Source organism: Siphateles boraxobius, unplaced genomic scaffold, assembly GCF_051911475.1.
Source record: "Siphateles boraxobius isolate OS27281-9 unplaced genomic scaffold, OSU_SipBor_1 6, whole genome shotgun sequence".
Classification (NCBI taxonomy): domain Eukaryota; kingdom Metazoa; phylum Chordata; class Actinopteri; order Cypriniformes; family Leuciscidae; genus Siphateles; species Siphateles boraxobius.
Genome location: NW_027509186.1, coordinates 30888344 through 30909531, shown reverse-complemented (window position 1 = coordinate 30909531; position 21188 = coordinate 30888344). Strand labels below are relative to the sequence as shown.

The window sequence follows — 21188 nt, the reverse complement described above, 5'->3', positions numbered from 1 at the left end:
GGGGTGAATCTTAAGGCTCTTTGACTGTTTCCCTCCTGAATCTTCTCTCAATATTACACGTCAGTTTATTTTCTTTACCACAGCTAAGCCTCAGTATCCTGAGGTTTTGTGTAATCGAGTTAGCCAATCACATCTCCCCTTTCTGTTTCTGGGACTCAATTCCAAAGCGTGAGAATGGTGTCATGCACAATTTTAATGTCTCGTTAAAACAATTGATAGTTTTATTGTTTGGAAATAAAAAAATGCTACAGAAAGTTGTTCATTTTAACCTTTAATATTATAGTAATGGACCAATTTGGGGTTTCCTGTATAGTTTACAGCATTATATTTTTCCTTAAAGGGTTAGTTCACCCAAAAGTGAAAGTTCTGTCATTTACTCGTCACCATCATGTCGTTCCAAACCCTTAAGACTTTCGTTCATTCTCAAAATACAAATCAAGATATTTTAATCTTATTATATTATAATCTGAGCTTTCTGTCCCTCCATTGACAGTCCACACAACTACCACATTGACATTTGGCATTTCAGCAAGAACCAATGAGGTTAATTCTTGTGTTACGCAGCACGAACCAATAAGGTTTGTTCTCGTGTGTCAAACAGGTTCGGTTGAGCTTCTGTTCATGTTTGCTGATCAATGTTTATATGTGAATAAAATCCTACATTAAATCTGTTCATCATAAAAAGTTTGGACTAACCCGTAAAGTGGTAGTTGTGTAGACTGTCAATGGAGGGACAGAAATCTCACTTGTGTTTCGAAGACGAATGAAAGTCTTAGGTGTTTTGGACGACATGAGGGTGACTAAACGATGACTTTTATTTTTATTTTTGGGTGAACTAACCCTTTTAAAAAATTGACATGCATTGCATCAGATATATAGGAAATAAATCTAATCGAAATCGAATCAAGAAGAAATATGTGTCAATTCCCAGCCTTAAAAAAGATCCTCTTTTGTGTTTTGTGGAAGTAAGAAAAGGATTTAAATTTTGCTAAGCACTATATATATTTGTATAGCAGGGTGATATTCATGTTCTGCCTTTTAATTTCATGCAAAACTGAATTTTTAATAAACAACCATTTAAATTGTTACAGTTGCTCCAGATATTACCGTGATGGGCCAGGAGGACGTATGGTACGTGGGACAAAAAAATGTACACCTGGATTGTAGAGCCAGTGCCAGCCCACCTGCTCTGTTGTACCTCTGGACCAGGTCTGAGCTCTCATCTACACTACATTATAATCTTATCAGACATGTCAATTCAATGGTAAAATCTAGCTATGATTGTGGATGAGAATAAAGGCCCGATAAGCTCACGGCAAAGTCATTTTTTGCATTTTGCTTAGGGGGAAAGAGAAGTTTGAAATACTGTTAAGTATACTGTTAGTGAACAGCCCACGCTGCTGAGAATGACATTTTGATGAATATGTAAAATATGTGCTACGTGCTTTCCTCTAAATATCAAAATGAACACACAACAAAAATGAGAGCGGTGTAGTGTTACATTTATTTAAATAGCACTTTATACAATAGAATACTTTAAAGAAAGCAGCTTTTTAAAAAAACGTGTCAGTGTCTCTTTCAATTAGAATTACAACTCTAATTTCCACTATAAAGAAGCTATCCAGCTCATGTTCATGTTTTTACTCGTGTCTGACCTCGACGGCTGAACAGAAAAAATTAACCAGTGAAGATTTCCATTTCAAAGAAGGTAGAGCCTCAGATCCACACCTACCTATAACTAAATCGCCACAGACCAATGGTAGTGCGAAGGTGTTTTCAAGTCAGAGCGAACTTTTCAGAAAGTACGTTTTGTTTGTTTTGGCCTGATTTTCTTCTAAATAATGTCACACAAGTTCTTTCTTCGATTTTGCTCGAAGTATATTATCAGGGCCTGAGCAAAGGTTGCTTCAGGGTGACCTCCTTCTGCAAAACTTGTTGTCAACAAGCTCTAAACTGATAATCTGTCTTTTGTCACTCCCCAGGCTGGACGCACCAATGCCTGCAGGTGTGGACACATCTAATGGCAGCCTACTGTTTACTCGTCCTTTAAAGTCGAGCGACTCTGGACAATACAGGTGTGAAGTTCAGAATGATGTTGGGCAGAGCTTTCAGGATGTACGCTTCTTGGTACTAGGTGAGAAGTTTCTTCTAACCTTTCAACTCCACACATACAAGTGATGATGATTAGTCCATGAGGGGCTGAAGTTTGAGGAAGGATCACTGGGTGATAAATTATGTCCTGACATTTACTCTTCCCTCTTGAAATACACACCATTCATACTTAACCACACAGTTTCTCAAGTGAGGCATTGAGGCATAAACAAGATACTGACTCAGTGAATCTGGATAAAAATGACAATGTTGACAGACACTGTTTTTTGTGCACCACACTCATGGTTCTCCATAGTGCATGAGAGGATTTGACTCAATTGATATTTAGCTTGCTATTAAAATGTTAAGTTGGCACACAAATAAAATGGGAAAAAAATGCATGATTTCATTGAATAATAGAGTGCTACAGGAATGAGTTTTAAAACTCCAGAAATAAGCATTTTTGCACATCCAGTTCCATCATTGAAAAGTCAATGTTTTTTGTTTGTTTGTTTGTTTATTTTAATGGGGTTTAAATGCCTGAAATAAGGTTTGTGGCTAACACAAGCTCAATATATTTTCATGTTTTATTCTATACAGCAGTAATACCCCACTTTTTTAAGCTGTTATGTTTTTAAAAGTCTAAATGGGACTAAAGAGGTTGTTGGGACTCTTGTAATTTTGCAAATATTCTAACTAAAAGCTTTTACTTAAATTATAAAAGTTGTGATAATTTGTGAAAATCATCTTTATGAACGAAACGTGTAAGAACCATAAGCTTTTGTTGGTCACACAACTTACATTCTGCAATAATCCAAAAGCCAATGGAAAAATCCTATTGGGTTTTTGTAAGGGAACCAGGTTGACGGTAACTTCTAGGTTGGCTTATAAAATAATGTCATCCCTGCTGCACATAGTTTTTGATTGATTTCTTTCACTTTCTCTACCTTCTTGGATTTATTGTTTCACTAAACTGTTTCAGTGCATCCTGGTAAATTCTATAACAGCTTGAGAAAACCTGACAAAACTCACAGGATTTTTTTTCCTGTTTGACATTGTGTTGTTTCATATTATGTGTTCATTGAGTCAGTCTGTATTTCCTGTTATTGAATAGGTGAACTCCTGAATCTCTTGTTGAAAATTCCATTTAAAAGAAAGAACGAAAGACAGAAAGAAGGAAAAAAGCTCACCAAATGTGCCAGAAGGGTCTACATTTGGCCTGTGAGGTTTTTAGCAATGACGTAAATAAAGTTGGAACAACCTCGCAGCAGTTTCAGTTCAATCAGATATATGCCACTGTGCTTTTTACCACATATTTGGCTCTTCCTCAGGCAACAAAACATGAGGAAACTTCATCATGTAGCACAGGAATGGGTAAATTCGATCCTAGAGGGCCACTGCCCTGCAGAGTTTAGCTCCAACCTTGATAAAAATTCACGTGCCTGTAGCGTTCCACTAATCCTAAAGCCCTTGATTAGCTCTTGATTATCCTGATGTAGCTCTTGTGGTGAAGTCATTTTATGAAGAAAATTATAAAGAAACTAGATACAGCCAATTTAGCTGACTTACTATTAATGTAACCATAAATATGTAATACCAACAGAACCAAAACTTACAGAATTAAGACAGAATATTAAAAAAGAATACAACCAAACACGGTACAGTACAGTGTAATAGCAGCATCTGTTCTGACATCTATTATGTGATTCCCAATTCTCTGGCTCCACAAATTCCCTCCATTTTCTCTATAAATTAACCTAATTCAAGATGTTTTAAAGTAATTTTACTTCTCAGCTAAATTTATTTAGTTTTAATAGTATACATTTAATAGCGGCCTATAAGTACTGGCCAGAATTTTCTTCAAAAACCTGCCTCTAATGATCTATTTCCTTGTCTGTATTTTAACATTCATCCATATTTCGCCCTCTCAGAGCCGCCACCGACCACTGCAGCCCCCCCCACCACCACCACCACCACCAAGCCCATCCTGCCTGGCACCAGCTTAACCATCACAGCTTCTATTAATCAGCGTGCCCACTTCACCTCCCCGACTCAGGCCTCTCCGCCGGACAGCAGTCTGGGCACTATTGTGGGCGGTGCTGTCGGTGGGATCCTGATCCTGGTGTTGCTGATGGTACTGGCGGGAGCTTTCTACATGCGTCAACGCCGAACATTCAGAGGAGACTACTACACCAAGCAGTACATCGGCCCATCAGACATGCAAAAAGAGTCTCAACTGGATGTACTTCAACCCCATGAGCTTCACGACGTGTACGGAGACGACTCGGGCAATGGCAGCCAGGACTTGAAGCCCAAACCAGAAGGAGACATTATCTATCCTGATTATCCCAATGACCACAAAGAGATGGAGGCCTGGAGTGACAATCTCAGCCTTAAGAGAGAGGACACGTATTACTCCGACCACCACAACCATCATAACGTGAACCCCAGCGGGCCGCCTCTACACAACGGCTCCCCTTACCTGCAGGACGAGTGTTACGACAACGGCACAGACAGCGACTATGTGTCTCACGTGGATGGATCTGTGATTTCACGCAGGGAATGGTATGTTTGAAAAGGCAGGGGAACTTTTTCTGGACAAAAATCATTTAAAAGTCAGCATATATTCTCCAAACTCGGTTTACGATTTCATCCTCACGTTTTACGCGTAGCAAACGGCTGTAATTTACTGCAGATATGTTCTGAATGGTTTTCGTTCGGTGGACTGCTGTGACTTCAGGATGTAAAGGGAGAGGTTTACATGGTTTATGATCACAGGGTGGATTTACACAAAGAAAACAAGTCTGCTAAAATTAAGCTACACTGTGTGCGTAACCATTCCCGTTACCACATTGCACATAACTGTTAGCTTTAAAACCAGGTGCAGCGTATTCTTAGTTCTTTCCTTTCTTTTTTTATTATTAAATATATATGTATATGACTTCTCCAATGTAGGAGCAAAACATCACTTTAGTTTCACATAAAGAGAGTCACAGAAACTGACTTTGAAAGTCTTGAGTCTTATGTTTTGACTGCAGGGAATTTTATTTTGTTTTTTAATCAGTATTTTGGTCTAGTTTTTTAGGAAAAATGTCATAAAAATAAGATACATTTTCTTGAGAAGCAAAAATATTGCACAAAGAATATTTAAATATTACATTTGGTGTTCCATAGAAGAAGATTTTTATTGTTTTTGTTGTTGTTATTAATATTGATTTGAGCATAAATACAATTTTGGGAAGTTTATGTTTAAAACAAGAATAAAAAGCCAGTGTTATAAGAAAAATGCGAATTTTACTTCTCCGCTAAATTTTCATATATTTAATATATTAATATTATTAATATTGTAATAAATATAAATATCTTTATTCTGTTTATGATATTTTTGCTTTTCAAGAAAATGCGTCTTATTGTATAGAATATTCCAAAATGTACTTTTGGTGTTCCATGGAAGATAGTTGAAACAAGTAAAAAATTTCAATTAATAGATTCAATACCTATTATTCTAATTTTACTTCTCAGCTAAATGTATTCAATAAATTATATAAAGACATTTTTTGAGAAACAAAATTTTGTAATATGACAAAGAATCTTCAAACATTTACTTTTGATGTTACATGGAAGAAAGTTTTGATTGTTATTATTATTACGATTATTATTCTTGTTTTAATCATAAACAATTTTTAAGTTCATGTTTAAAAAAAGATGCCGGTGGAATAAGAAAAATAAACTTTCTGTAAATCTGTAAAAAAAAAAAAAAAAAAAAAAAAAAGATCTGTAAATATTTTTACTGAAAAAATGACAAAAATACTGATTAGCAAACTTTTTTGCTGTATATGCATAAAAATACAACATATTTCACTCAACTCAACACATGCAGTTTAATTTTAGCCCAGCTTGTCTATATTTTGACATATTTAATCACACACCCCTCTTACAGCAGTGTCTTTTTCATTAATGGATATGTTAGAGAGCAATGGAAGGAGTCTGCTTCATGTGGTTGTGTTGAGGACCTGTCACAGGCTGATGGGGGGTTGACGTTCCCCACGACAGATCAAAAGGACCACGGTCGGCCCCTGAGGTTTTTACCCAAGCCTTGTGGCCTTTGCCAATTTATTTCACTCCTTTTAATTTGATGCTGATTTCTTTTTTTCTCTCCATCTCTCCACCCTTGCTACTTATACACTCCCATCTCTGTGTCGAGAGCTTCGGATCTCCGAGAATAAACCGTCTGGCGCACAGCAGACATGTGCCGCATGGGCTTCCTCTCGCATGCTTTACCTCAAAGATCGAACTTTGTAATTAATATTTTCTGCTCTCTTGCAAACAGACCTTGTTTCATTCCATCTTAGAGTTGTGCTGAGCATCTGTTCGCAAGCACGCAAGATTGTTTTTCTCCATAAGTCTCAATGGTCACACGTTGCATGCCTTTTGAAAAAGATATGGCAGTTGCTAACGCCTGAATTCATTGTTCATAAATCAGCTGCAGTGTTGCTACAGCTGTGGTACAGTCTGTTTTGAGTTTAAGACAAACATCTTTTTTTCTTCAACAAATTGGGCTGCTGCTCATCTTTAAATTAATGGGGCAGTTATTTGTATCACTATCAAAAATATAGTCTTGACTCTTCTTAAAAAGAATCTTCCGCCTAGTATTTGCGTTATTTTAATTGGCTTTTTTCTCATTTCATTCAGAAAGTATTTTCAAAAAATTCTTGACTTTTGCATGCGTGTTTAATGTTACAACAATTTCACGAAGTTAAGAAATGGCAATACTGAGTGAAAGTTGAAGGTTTGGTTATAAGGTTAAATTTCTAGCTTTCTCCTTATATATTTACAAGCATAGTGCCTTTGGACGCATCAGATAAAAGCATCAGATATTTATTCTTCCACTATTCAATGACACGCTTTTGTCTTCTGTATTCCCGAAGTGTTATTTGTGTTTCCCACTATTACTGTATTTTCTGAATTTGTTTGCCTTTCTTTAACATGATGACTCTTGGTGCAAACTCACTGGAAATTTACAACAGTAGCACTTGCAAGTGTTACAGAGGCCAGTTGTGCTATATAATATTTTTTTGTACATATTCTGGCAGGAAATATTTGTCTATGGAATAAACATATTTTTATATAAGGCCGAACATAAAGCAGAGGATGTTCATGCTTAGTTAACATGTGCTTTTTATCTTCTCATGTTATTTTTTTTATATATATATTTAGTTCTCAGGAGTTGGAAAAATTATTTTGTACATATTAGAGTTATACAAATGATTGATGACTTGTAAATCATTTTGGAAATGAGGGGCAGACATTGCTTTGTTTTTGATGCCTTCTGTTTATAATAAAAAAGTTCTCTTGAACATGTCAAAGCGTTTGCGTTTGTGTGGTGTGTAAAATTTTATACAGTGTGTTTATACTTTGATCCATCTTGGCCACTGTCATTATTTACGTACTTTTATACAATTCCAAGTCATTTACTTTTTCTATGCAACACAAAATGAGATGTTCAGCACAATGTGCAAGCTGCTCTTTTCTATACTATAGCAGGAAATGGATGATAAAAATGCACCATTATAGTAGCCCATGCTAACTATATTCCAAGCGCTCTGAACTTTGTGTGAGGAATACATCAAAATTTAATTCATTATTCACACTCATAGCTTGCTACATATCTCGAGGTGTCAAGTGCGAATGAGATCGGAAGCTACAATACTGCAAAAAAGATATGTTAATGAAATCTGAGCTTTCTGTCCCTCCATTGACAGTCCAAGCAACTACCACTTTGAAGCTTCAAAAGGTTAATAAAGAGATCGTAAAACTATTTCATATGAATTGAGCAGTTTAGTCTACATTTTCTGAAGATACACAATCACTTTATATGATGAACAGATTACATTTAGGCTTTTATTCACATATAAACATTCATCAAGGCACATATCCGTTGTGGTAAACGGAAGCTTATTCATGGTTGCTTGATGTGTGAGAACCAATGAGGTTCATTCTTGTGTTATGCATCACATTTGAGCTTCCTCAAGAACCAATGAGGTTTATTCTCGTATGTTACGCAACACATTTGAGCTTCAGCAAGAACCAATGAGGTTAATTCTTTTTACGCAGCACGTTTGAGCAATGAGCTTTGTTGCCCATCAAGCAAGTACACTTGAGCTTCTGTTTATGAGCTTCTGTTTTGCTGATCAATGTTTATGTGAATAAAAGCCTAAATTCAAACTGTTCCTCATATAAAGTCTCTTGGACTAAACCACTCGATTCATATGGATTAGTTTTGCAATCTCGTTATGAACTTTTTGAAACATCAAAGTGGTAGTTTCATAGCTGTCAATTGAGGGACAGAAATCCCTCAGATTTCATTTAAAACATCTTCTTTTGTGTTTCGAAGATGAACGAAAAGCTTATTTGACGGCATAAGGGGGAGTAAATGATGACAAAAATAATTTTAGGGTAAACTAACCCTTTAAAACTAGGTTAAAAACAAATTACAAAACTGCCAGTGCAGTACAACAAAATACTTACATTTTAAAGATTATTTTATTATTTTAAACAATTTAACAATAAACGGAGAAAGATATTCAGCAAATAATGTCTTGATAGCTCGTCACTTTTTCAAAATGGAAAGGAGCGGTTTGGACTTTCTCATTTTATGTTGAGTAGAAGAATTAAAATTATGCAGGTTGGAAATTATATGAGAGTGTTGGCGGAATTTTAATATTGGATGAAAATTAAATCTTCAAATGTTGTCAATATACCAGATAAAGCTGTTGGAGGCAGTGAGGTCCAATCAGTCACACCAACTATGCGCTTTTTTGTCATCGATTTGTACCATTTGTGTCAGCAGAATGTTATGTAACTCTGAAAGGATTAAGAACATTTATATTTCGGAATACCAACAAAAGTGTTTTTTTCTTCACTGCAAAGTTGGACCTGATTAGATTTAAAAACTGAACTGACCCAAAAGCCACATCCCCAAAGCCCCATGTACGCTTCACACCTGTGATTATTGGCTACTGACCCAACAAATCACCCTCCATTAGGACCAACTCAGCACCCTCTCCATCACTGGGGAGGGAAATAGATTTTTGGCAATGAGAGGTAATCGATCACATCAGCACAGCCCTGATACATCATGCTGTCTATTCTTCTCTGTATTGACCAACCACACAAAAACACAGACACAACCCACACACAACGTCAGCCCTGGATCTGCCCCATCGCTACAGTCTTGAGAATTTCTCCCTGCTGTTGATTGATCCTGTAATGTGATCCTGGTAAAATGAGACCCCCAAAAGCCTTGGCCTTATTCCAGTTGCATTTGCCAACATCTTTTGTTGTAATTTACATTAGGTGAGACTTTAATCCAAAGTGACCTATTTCAAAATAAAGTAATTTAAAGTTAAAGATGACATCAAATTCATCTTTGTGGTTAATCAGCAGCTTCAAAGTTTTTCCAGGGAAAGTTACAGGAGGTAAGCAGACCCTCAGTCACCCTCATGTCCTACCCGCTGTCTTGCTTTCAACACTCAAGTGGCTTTAGTGTCTTCTCTACAGCGGGACAGCTTTTGTGCTGTCGTGTTGTTTCACCGCAGTGGCCCCAATCTCATCCATCACTGCTTTCAGCAGCACGTTTGTCCAGTATGAGTATAAATATCTCTCTGCTGGAGGCCTCAAGTTACCTTCTCACTACTTCTTTAATTTCAGCTATCCTTCATTAGCATCACCTCCTCTATGTTTTACAAATCTAAAAAAAAGAAAGAAAAGTAAAAGTGACTAAATCTGTGTCAGTCACACACACACACACACACACACACACACACACACACACACACACACACACACACACACACACACACACACACACACACACACACACACACACACACACACACACACACACACACACACACACACACACACACAAATTTAAAGTCTGATTCTGAATCCCAGAATTTCAGTGTGGTCCTTTGGGCCCCACTGTATCTCCACTCAAAGGATCAGTGTATCAGGGTCTTTTTCACCATGCGCTGCTTAAGTGTTGTTCAAATTTTCTCAGGTCAGAATTTGGGACTCCCACTGGGTTCCAGTAGCTTGGATTTAAAGGTTATAGAGCAGGCTACACTCATTCTTGTTATTCTTAGAAAAAATGAGCACAAGATCACACCATTGTTGGCTAATGAACACAACCCAAGCATTGGGGAGTTCACATCAAAGGCCACAACTGACACAGCAGAACACACAAATTGTCTGAGCTCATGGATTTGGAAATAATGAAATGCTTCAGACGGTGAGAGAGTGGGTGATAGTTAAAACACAAAGTGGGGTCCCGTGGAAAGAATGCCTTATGTGATTTGGTTAGAAAATTCATCCAGAAAACTAAATAGAGTTACAATACCTCAAAAAATTTGACACTCTGAAAGTGTTCCCCGTGTCAATGCTTTGCGTCTGATTATGTGAGTGACTCTGGAGGTAAATGCAGGAATGTGGGGGGTTTGAAGAGGTTCTTCTTGCATCTGCAGAAAAATGCTGTCTCCATAGAAACTTGGCTTGCTGCACTCTGTGAATGAGGACAAGTCATTGAGCAAGACAGGCCTCTCCAATATTTACCAAATGACTCCCACGACTGTTTTAGAGTTTCTTCACTGAGATTGTAAAAGCAGCCAGTTGCATGCTCATAAACTGTAAAAAATAAAAATTTATAAAAAATGTATCTAAATTAACAGTGAAGTATATATATATATATATATATATATATATATATATATATATATATATATATATATATATATAAACTTTTTTAAAACATCAAAGTGGTAGTTTCATAGCTGTCAATTGAGGGACAGAAATTTCTTGTGTTTCGAAGATGAATGAAAATCTTATTTGACGGCAAAAGGCATATATATATATATATATATATATATATATATATATATATACATATATATATATATATATACTAATTACAAATAACTAAACTAATCACTTTTAGCATTTTTTTTATATTTTCATTATTTTTTTTATAACACATTTAAAGAGTACTATGTGTAACTTTGACTATCCAGATTTATACTAAACATTTGCACGGAAAATCAAATGAGACTTGGCATGTTTGAATGACTTGAAATTGCTTTCTAAATTAGCCGTTTTATATACCGAAACTTAAAGAGTACAAGGCTACAAAAGCCTGTTTTTGAAAACAAAGACGATGAATGGGTTACGTTTCATCATTGCATTGCTTTCTGGAGGTTTTTCAGGTTTTTCAGGGTGAAGACAAAATGTGAGAAGTATGTTTTAGTTTCTGCAGTATCCATGTGAAACCTCAGATGTCTTGCTGGCTCCAACCATTTGATTCGTCTTGGGATCGGTTGAGAACCAACACCTAAAAATACAGTTCAGTAGTTTGTGGTTGTGCTAATGAGAACATGTGTGATTTAAAGCTTCTCTCATGACCTGGGCTCTAATTGGGATCATGGCATGTAAGCCCTGTGAACAATTTGGGTGGGCAACAATTTCACTGAAAACTGACAGTGAATCTACCTCACAGTGTTTCCAGTGCTGAGTGCAGATATAATCCTACATGAATATACCACCCAATTCCTGAAGGTCAAGACTTCTTTAATGTTTTCTTTTTCAAGCCCAAGTCTATTGATTGTAATACCATGTAAAGCCATCTGTCAATCTTGTAATGTTTCTTTTGCCAGTGAGGCACTTGCTGGAACTGTTTCCTTGTGTCGCTGAGGGATTTTAAAGCGTTTGTCCCACCTGCTGACTGCTAACAGGTGGACAGTAACCGGTCGAGAACCACAAGAAAAGACAAAGGGTTTTACACAACACCATCTCAGAATAAGCATTATGTTGGTTCAAGCACTGTTTAAATTTAGAATATGTGTGAGTATATTAATAGACTGTGTGTGTGTGTGTGTGTGTGTGTGTGTGTGTGTGTGTGTGTGTGTGTGTTGTGTGTGTGTGTGTGTGTGTGTGTGTGTGTGTGTGTGTGTGTGTGTGTGTGTGTGTGTGTGTGTGTGTGTGTGTGTGTGTGTGTGTGTGTGTGTGTGTGTGTGTGTGTGTGTGTGTGTGTGTGTGTGTGTGTGTGTGTGTACTGATTTTTAATGTCTTGAAGCTTCTTTTGCCAATCGCTTGTTGTAAGATTTTACATTTTCTTCCATGTCACAGATTGCTACAAATCTAACTGTTATCTTTGGATAGTAGAAACATATACACTACTGGTCAAATGTTTGGGTTCAGTAACAGCAACTGCACCCAGGTGCACCAACATTACATATAAAATAAAATAAAAACTTCTCTCTTCACTGTAGCCTATAACTTGTGATGTCCCTTGTTGTCTGTTGTTGTTTTGTTTTATTTGTAATCATTGTTTTTGGTTTTAGGACATATTGGTAAACTGTGGTTGTTTTTAATTGTGCTAAATAAATTGAGATTGAGATTTTGAAATTTTATAAGGCAAATAATACTTTTTTTTCAAGGATGCATTAAATTGGTCAAAAGTTGCAATAAATAAATGTATGCCTATAATGTTTTAAAAGTTTTCTATTTCAAATAAATGTTGTTTCGAACTTTCTAGGCTATGGGCCTACATTAAAAAATCCTGAAAAATAATGTCACAATTTCCTCAAAAATATTAAGTAGCACAACGGTTGTCAACATTGATGATAATAAGAAGTGATGCACCAAATTAGCATATTAGAATGATTTCTGTTTCTGAAGAATCGTGTGACACTGAAGACTGGAGTAATAATGCTGAAAAACTTTGACACCAATCCCCATGTCCCCAAGCAACATAGCAGCTGTTCAGGAAAAATGATCTTCTTCAGTAAAAATGTAGTCATTTGCTTTGATTAATTGGTGTTCCTTTTTGATTCTTTTAATGAAAGCTTAAGACACCAGTGCTTTAAAACAGTTTCGCTATATTTTAAAAGTGGTTTACCACAAAATACATTTCTACAATAGCAGGGAGGAGAATGAGGTTAAGGAGTCTAATAAATTGTGTATGATAGAATGTGAGGGGAACAGCCAGCCTTTAAAAGCCATTAAAGGCAAGCAGCTTGAAGCCCTAATTACAGGGACTTAATGTTGGGCTGTGCTGCATTCATGCTGTGACGGTCAGAAGTTAGCCTCTGTTTTGGCCTGCTGCGCTAGAGGAAGCAAAATAGACTCTCCCTGTCAGAGCAATGAGGAGTTGCGCAGCGCATTGCTATGATTTTCAATCGCATTGCCAAGAAACCTAATGAGAACAAAAATGGTAAGAATGCAAATTCAGACTTCAGCGTTTAATAGCACTTGACTTTATCCATGTTTACACTCCCAAAAGCCATTAAAACATATAATAAATAAGTCTAAATTGCCCCCGAATGCTCTATTATGTGCCTGAGCCAACTAAAATTCCATGGCAAGAAAGATGAACTGTGCAGGATACGGAGAAGAAAAGAGTTGAGCATTACTCTACGAGTCGAAAAAGCAACTAAGGAAGCATTCATGTGACACCTCTTAACCTGGGCCTATTCTGTTTTCTTCAATGTAATTTCTCCTCTGGGTCCCTGTTGCAAATTCCAAATCAATACCACATTGAGGGGAAACGAATGTCATGCTCTTTATGTAATGTTATCAGTTGCCAAAATGTTTTAGATGATGCATTAACTGAACATTATTGAAATTCTATATACAACATACCCCAAAAAATCCCTCAAAGACAAAATAATAAAAACATTTTGTGTCTTATTCTTTTTAGCATTGTTTGACAAAGAATACAGGGCTAACTATTAGCAAAATGCAGACGCAGTTTAAATTGCCTGTCAAAGTAGTCAGTGTGGCTCAGGTTTTAATTTGTCAAATGGCAGATGAGGACAGATTCATTAAATGTTGCTTTTCATTTGTAGAATTACCATGTAATCGAGAAAAAAATCTAACATTTTTTTTTTAAAAGAGTAAAACAGAGGCTGCATCCGAAATCGCTTCCCTACTAGGCGAAAAACAGTATGTCACAAAAGAAGTAGAGGTCTAGGCCTGTGTCTGAATTTACACTACTCATAAAAGAGGGAAAAAGTACCCGGATGAGCTAGCCTACTTCTTTCGACAAGATTCTTAAGTGTGCATTTCCCATGCGACCACGGGAGACGATTTATTAATGGCAGTGAAGCCACCTAACTGATGCCGGTAGGTCACGTGATGACAACATGGCCAAAGTAGTAGACGTCCAGATTTAAGTTCATATATTAAACACATTCATATAGGCAACTGTTTAGAACGTATTAGGTAGGCCTATTTTTTTAGCGGCCATGAAGTAATTACTTGTTCAAAAAAGTATCTACTTAAGAGAGTATGTGTATGATTATGATTTTGGTCACAGTCAGTAACTTCTTATGCTGAATAGATAGCCCACCGATTTCACGCGTTTTTTGGAAATCTATACGCATGGTATGCCTACGCGTTGCATTCTCAGCGCTGCCGCAAGGGGCACTTTAGCGTAAATTTGCGTATGTTTTTTTCTTCTTCTTTCAGCTACCGTCATGGCGGAGCAACAGTTTGAAAAGAATGTTCTGAGAAAGGTAGTGTCAATAGCTATGCCTATGTGTAACAAAGCAACTAACAACGAATAGCCTATATAACATCCAGATTAATGGCAGACAGATAACTGAATGGAACTGTATCGCCCCATTGCATACTGAGGTTTGTCCGAGCTCACCTACTTGCGCAAAGTATGGTTCCGCCCTCAAACAACCAAGTAATTAAATAATCTATGAGATGGCAAAACCTTAAAGCTATATTTGTAACCCTACTGACTGTAAATCACTGAGTAATATAGTGCTTTCAATTAGTTCCGTCTCGCTAGTGGCACCTCTGGTGTCTGAGTAACAAAAGGCCTTCTGACAGCTCTGTGCGTCCCCTCAGCTCCTACGTTGCCGGGGCGCCCAGTCATGTTATTAAATTCACCACTGGCAGCGATACCTAGAGGGCTCGTGCGTTTGTCACTCCGTCATTGGGGATAAGGGCCCTGGGAGCCGTGACAAAGCAATTTCATTTCTCCCTGCTTTTGTAATGCCAGAATGCAATAAAACTGTCTGGCTCCAGACAGACTGTTTTACTGACCTAAAATTCTAGTCCTGAAAACTATTAGTAGCGAAATGTCGAATAATGGCGCCTTGTTCCTTTAGGTTTAACTGTTGGACACAGCAGCTGCTGGACAAGTGAGTCACTAACAACATAAGATTTAAACCTCACATGTTTTAATGACTAACCTATGCTGATGGTTGGGCTACAGCTACAGTTCAAATTAAAGATCTGTTTAATTTATTTGGCGATCATAATGTTGGTTTTAGAGGTCTGTGTGTGGGTATTAAAGGTCTATTATCTGTTAAAAGTTTATAGAGTCATTTTGGTTTCTTGCTTTTGGTATAAGAATATTTAAGTGAATAGAGGTGGCAAAATTTTCCACTGTGGCCGGTTTCAGTTTTGGTGGTTTTGCATGATTTGTTGGAAGCTGCCATTACAAAATATCTGTATTCAAGGATTTTCCATCGCTATAAAGAAGCACGAAAGTGCTGCAAAGTATCAAAAAAGTCAAAAAATCTTCAGTACTTTTAGCCCTTCTTATCTTGTGGATCTTATAGAAATATTTTTGTCTTTATTCAGGAATGATTAACAATAACCAATTTGTCTGTTCAGCCAGAATGCCCTTGTGGGAGAAATGTATTCACTGGGCATATCAGCCCCACTGATGCATGGCATTTGCTTTAAATAATTAAATTTCTGGGAATGTTCTGTATTGAGGTGTTTTGACTGAATTATGGCTGGCTTTTGCCTGAATTGCAAACCAGGAAGGTCATTCAGAAGGCCTGTAGTACAAAACTAAATGAATATAAATTATGTGATTTACTGCTGAACAGAACTCCAGCTACTGCTGTGACAAAAAAAACTGCAATATTTAGTATTTTTAACCACCCAAGATGCTGTAGGCTATCAGAACATTAATCAACTCTTCTTCCTTCTTTCTTTCTTTTTTCTTTCTGTATAATAATATTTATAATATAAACATCTAAATATTTTCACTGAACCTTATTTTTTTGTAAGTGTATATATATATACCAGCATCAGATGCTTACCAGCATCTTCACCTCCAAGATCATCTGAGACCAGCCACCTGGACAGCTGCTGCAACAATCGGTTTGCATAACCAAAGAATTTCTGCACAAACTGTCAGAAACCGTCTCAGAGAAGCTCATCTGCATGCTCTTCGTCCTCATCGGGGTCTCGACCTGACTGCAGTTCGTCGTCGTAACCGACTTGAGTGGGCAAATGCTCACATTCGAAGACATCTGGCACTTTGGAGAGGTGTTTTCTTCACGGATGACTCCCGGTTTTCACTGTACAGGGCTGATGGCAGACAGCTTGTATGGCGTCGTGTGGGTGAGCGGTTTGCTGATGTCAACGTTGTGGATCGAGTGGGCTGTGGTGGTGGTGGGGTTATGGTATGGGCAGGCGTATGTTATGGACAACAAACACAGGTGCGTTTTATTGATCCTAACGAGATCCTAAGGTCAATGGTTGTGCCATTCATTCACGACCATCACCTCATGTTGCAGCATGATAATGCACAGCCCCATGTTGCAAGGATCTGTACACAATTCCTGGAAGCTGAAAACATCCCAGTTCTTGCATGGCCAGCATACTCACCGGACATGAGGAGTGCATCTACATTCCACAGGCCACAAACAACAACCTGATCAACTCTGATCAACATGCGAAGGAGATCTGTTGCACTGCATGAGGCAAATGGGGGTCACACCAGATACTGACTGGTTTTCGGACCCCCCTGAACCCCCCCAGTACAGTAAAACTGCACATTTTAGAGTGGCCTTTTATTGTGGCCAGCCTAAGGCACACCTGTGCAATAATCATGCTGTATAATCAGCATCTTGATATGCCACACCTGTGAAGTGGAAGGATTATCTCGGCAAAGGAGAAGTGCTCACTAACACAGATTTATTTAAACAGGTTTGTGAACAATATTTGAGAGAAATAGGCCTTTTGTGTACATAGAAAAAGTCTTAGATCTTTGAGTTCAGCTCATGAAAAATGGGGGCAAAAACAAAAGTGTTGCGTTTATAATTTTGTTCAGTGTATACTGTATATATATATATATATATATACTCATTTTATTTATTTATTTGCTTGTTTATTTTAATTTTATTTATTATAAATATTTGTAACTTTAAGGGTATTTAAATCATTTAAAATTTGTATTGGTAGTTTATCACTATGCTTTTCAAAGCACTATGTTGTGGACCATAATTTATTGATTTAAAAAAACAATTCTGAACCATTCCTTTAATTTTAAGGTTTATTTTCTGAAAAAGGGTGCATGGTTGTTTATGTCTTGAGCTGAAACTACCACACATTGAGCATTAATAGCACGACTAATTACTTCCAATTAACATCGGCCTATTAGGGAAATCGATCTTGCAATCGGCAACGATTTACTACAGCTGTGGTTTATAAACATCAATGGCAAGGTGCTTCTGACTGATCCTCCTGGCCACATGTACTTCTACAGTCAGCACAAGCAAACAGAGAGTAAATAGAATCTTTTGTCTCTGTTGTATCACATTAAAGGTTGAGTAGGGATTATGTGGGCTGGAAGCTACAGAAGCAGACAACACTTCTACCTTGCGTCCACTCTTTCTAAACATTTGATTTGTGGTAACATCAGTGCAAGGTCATCGTTTAGCTGTTTGACACTATCAGAAGCCTGATAGTGGAACTAGCCTAGTTGTGGAACCAATATAAATGCATTTAAAACATTACAGCACACACAAGGACACTGACAGTAAAGGCTGACTGTAAGGTCATTAGAGCCAGATCAATAATGTTAATGAACAGACAGTTGCAACTGCAAGTGTGACAGACCATTTAGATGAGCACCACTTTAAAACTATTAGATCAGCACAGAGACGCACCCATGGGAAGAACTGTTTTAGGGAGATTTTATGTTGGTTTATTCATGTATAATTATTTATTTTTAGAATATGAGGGTATGAAATAGAAAGCATTAATATGTTTTTTTATTCTAGCCACACTGATTACACCTAATGTATGCTGGTAATGCGGTTACAACTGCTAAATTAATAAATGTATTTGTACCTTCCTCTGAAAGTTAATCTAATGCTGTTTTTGAAGTGTTCCTAATGGACATTTGTGTCAGTTTGAGTTTTTACCCATAGATGGCAGTCATACTGTAGGTTGTGCTTGGCACTCTGAATGACTGATGACTTGTATAGTATGACTTGAAATTTCCTTCTTAAAGTTACACTAGTTTGATTAAGTGCCTATCATAAAAGACACATTTTGGAAATGATCAGATCTATTGCTGAAAACAATATATATATAACTTTTTTAATGGCCTCATAAAAATACATGATATCTGGTTGGCCGGTCAGGTGGAGTGCTGACTATGTTTAAAGTACATTCCCCCGGGGACAAAATATAGCACACTTTAGTGAGCATTTATGTATGATTCGACTTCAAGAAATGTATTGATTATTCTCTCCAATGCCCTGCCTCTACACGCAGCACTTTATGCTCTCATTCCCAGGTTGCGTGTGGATTTTCTGTTGTGTCAGCTTGAAGAAATAATAAGGAATGCTTGCATGAAAGGAGATGTAATTTTAATTACTTGCCACTTAATTAATAGCATTCTGTTCTCCATCTACTCATGCAATACTGGACTTTCATCAAAAACCACTTCTTTTTACAGCGTAGATGTATGAATGTTTTCTTTTTTTATAATTAAACAGCACGAAATTGCAACCCATTTTACTTCTGTAATCTAAGATTGGCTTTTTAAAAAAAAAAAATCATTATTTCATTTTTATTTTAAGATGTAGTGTAAATCAAATTGGTCAGCTGTCGCTGTATAAATGGTGCTATATAAATACATTTTTACTAAAACTTTGACTTTGATTTTATCCATCGGTCACCGAGAGGACACAGAAAAGTGCAGGGCTTAGTAAAATGTCCCTTGAGCTCAAGTATAGAAAATGTGGACTCCCCAATGTTGGGACATCAGAGCTTGTTGGCATGATAAAAGCTTCCTAGTTTGCTAGTTTTACACTGGAGTGAACGGCTTGCCAGGCATGGTGGGCGAAAGTTTGGCGTCCTCTCAGAAGTGTGGACACCAAATCTTCTGCCATCTGTTACCGTAGTCACCAGTACTTTCTATGTAAACATGATTATTCCTTTAAAATTCTAAGTACACGTTTAATGTCCCCACTACCATTTCAGACTAATAGCCAACATAAAAACTGAGGTGGAAACTCGAAGGCCACATTGTGGATTAAAGTTCTTGGCCTTTTCATTAACAATGGCTAATAAGCATGTAGTCAGTGCATGGTGTTACCCAACTAAACAACAATTTACATCCAAATGTGTCACGTTTGTTTTTGTTTCATGTTTCCAGTTCATTTGTTCTTGAATTTTATTTAGAAATTTGTCCGATGCTGCATCTCAATTCGCCTACTTATACTACGCCCAAAAAGTATGTACTCTTTTTGTGAACAAAAAGTGCATACTTTGGAGTAGCAGAAGAGTAGACAGGCTTTGGGACATTCTATCACGTCATGCAATTGCATCTTTAACGGTTGCTCTCTGTCGCACCTGTCACAGTAAACGGTCACAGTAAAATAATCTTGTCAAAGACAAAATCCTCCACATTTCATTTAATTTAATTTCCGTATCAGAGAGAAAAGCAGTATCACTTTGATCTGCAGTCGCGGGTCTTTCATGCAGAGAACTCTCCTCATAGTCATGCATAATGATGCATTTAAAATGTAATGGCTGAACGGATCTTTGTGAGGGTCCATATTGATATTGCAGATGAAATATAACACAGATAACATTAAATAAATAATTTTCTATCAGGTTAAACTTTGATTAGTCACTCAAACCTTTATCTAAACCTCTCACCGTAATTCCCTGTTCCCCTCATGTAATCTTCTCATGTGATCTTGTCACATGGTTCCTTCTTCTTCTTCTTCTTCTCCTCATACTTCCCTACTATATAGTAGTAGCCGGACAAAAGTATGTGCGAATTTACAGTACTCATAAAAGAGTCGTCAAAATGTATCCGGATTACCGGCAATATTCTGAAGTGTGCATATAATGGACACTTTCCTATCCCACAAGGCCACGGCAGAGGATTTGTGAATGGCGATGAAGCGCTGGTAGACCACATGATAATGACAACATGGTGAATGTGGTACATCTGGATTACTTTCGTACTACACACAATCTTGATTCATACTATAGAACTTACTTTTTTAGCACTCACAAAGTAAGTACTTATTCAAATGAAGTACCTGTGAGTATGCGATTTTGGGTGCAGCCTTCTTCCTCGTTGGTTCATTGTCTTGTTACATTGATATCAGTTCTGTCTTTTTATTGGTTCTTGTTTGATTAGTTCTACTTTGTCATTGGTTTTTGTTGTTGTCAAGTGTTTCATCTCATGTTTCTCAAGTCAAGTTATAGTCTGTTTTGTTTTGTTTTGTTTTTATGTGTTTTGCATTTAACAAACTGCACTTGGGTTCGTACAAATCGCCTACAGTAGATTTTGTGACATAATGTACATTTCTGATATAAATAAAAATACTTCATTAAATAAATAGGAAATATAATCAAATGTGCCACACCAGGACTGTTGCAGTGTGTGATTTTACTGTTCTCTATTTAAAATTGAAATTTTGAATTTTACTGTAAAAGTACACATTTAGTCTTGATAAATGTAAAAGGTTATTCATAGCCCCCTCCCCCCCAAAAAATCACAGTGTTGTTATGAGCTTTTCATTTGCATTTTGTCAAAGAGCATCACAGCATTAGCAGTACTGGCAGACACCTTATCAAAGTTTATCCCCAAAAGCCACATAGCTATTGCAATTATTACAGTCCCTCAAAACTGGTGTGACAACAATACAGTATCATTATATACCAATCTAAGGACATTTTAAACATAAATTAAGTTATCATGAACTAAAAAAAAAAACCCCACCAGAATATATACACACGTGGAAAAAACAGACAGCCTG

General features: G+C 37.0%; 1 protein-coding gene across 1 annotated transcript in view; it reads left to right on the top strand.

The window, feature by feature from the left end:
• Positions 1-4707, top strand: part of nectin3a (nectin cell adhesion molecule 3a) — a 41489-nt gene extending 36782 nt beyond the window's left edge. The window contains exons 4-6 of the mRNA XM_077207440.1: positions 1092-1209; positions 1983-2134; positions 4023-4707. Of these exons, the coding sequence (XP_077063555.1) occupies positions 1092-1209; positions 1983-2134; positions 4023-4666 (914 nt within the window). The 3' untranslated portion in view covers positions 4667-4707. The remainder of the gene's footprint in view (positions 1-1091; positions 1210-1982; positions 2135-4022) is intronic.
• The last annotated feature ends 16481 nt before the right edge of the window (positions 4708-21188 follow it).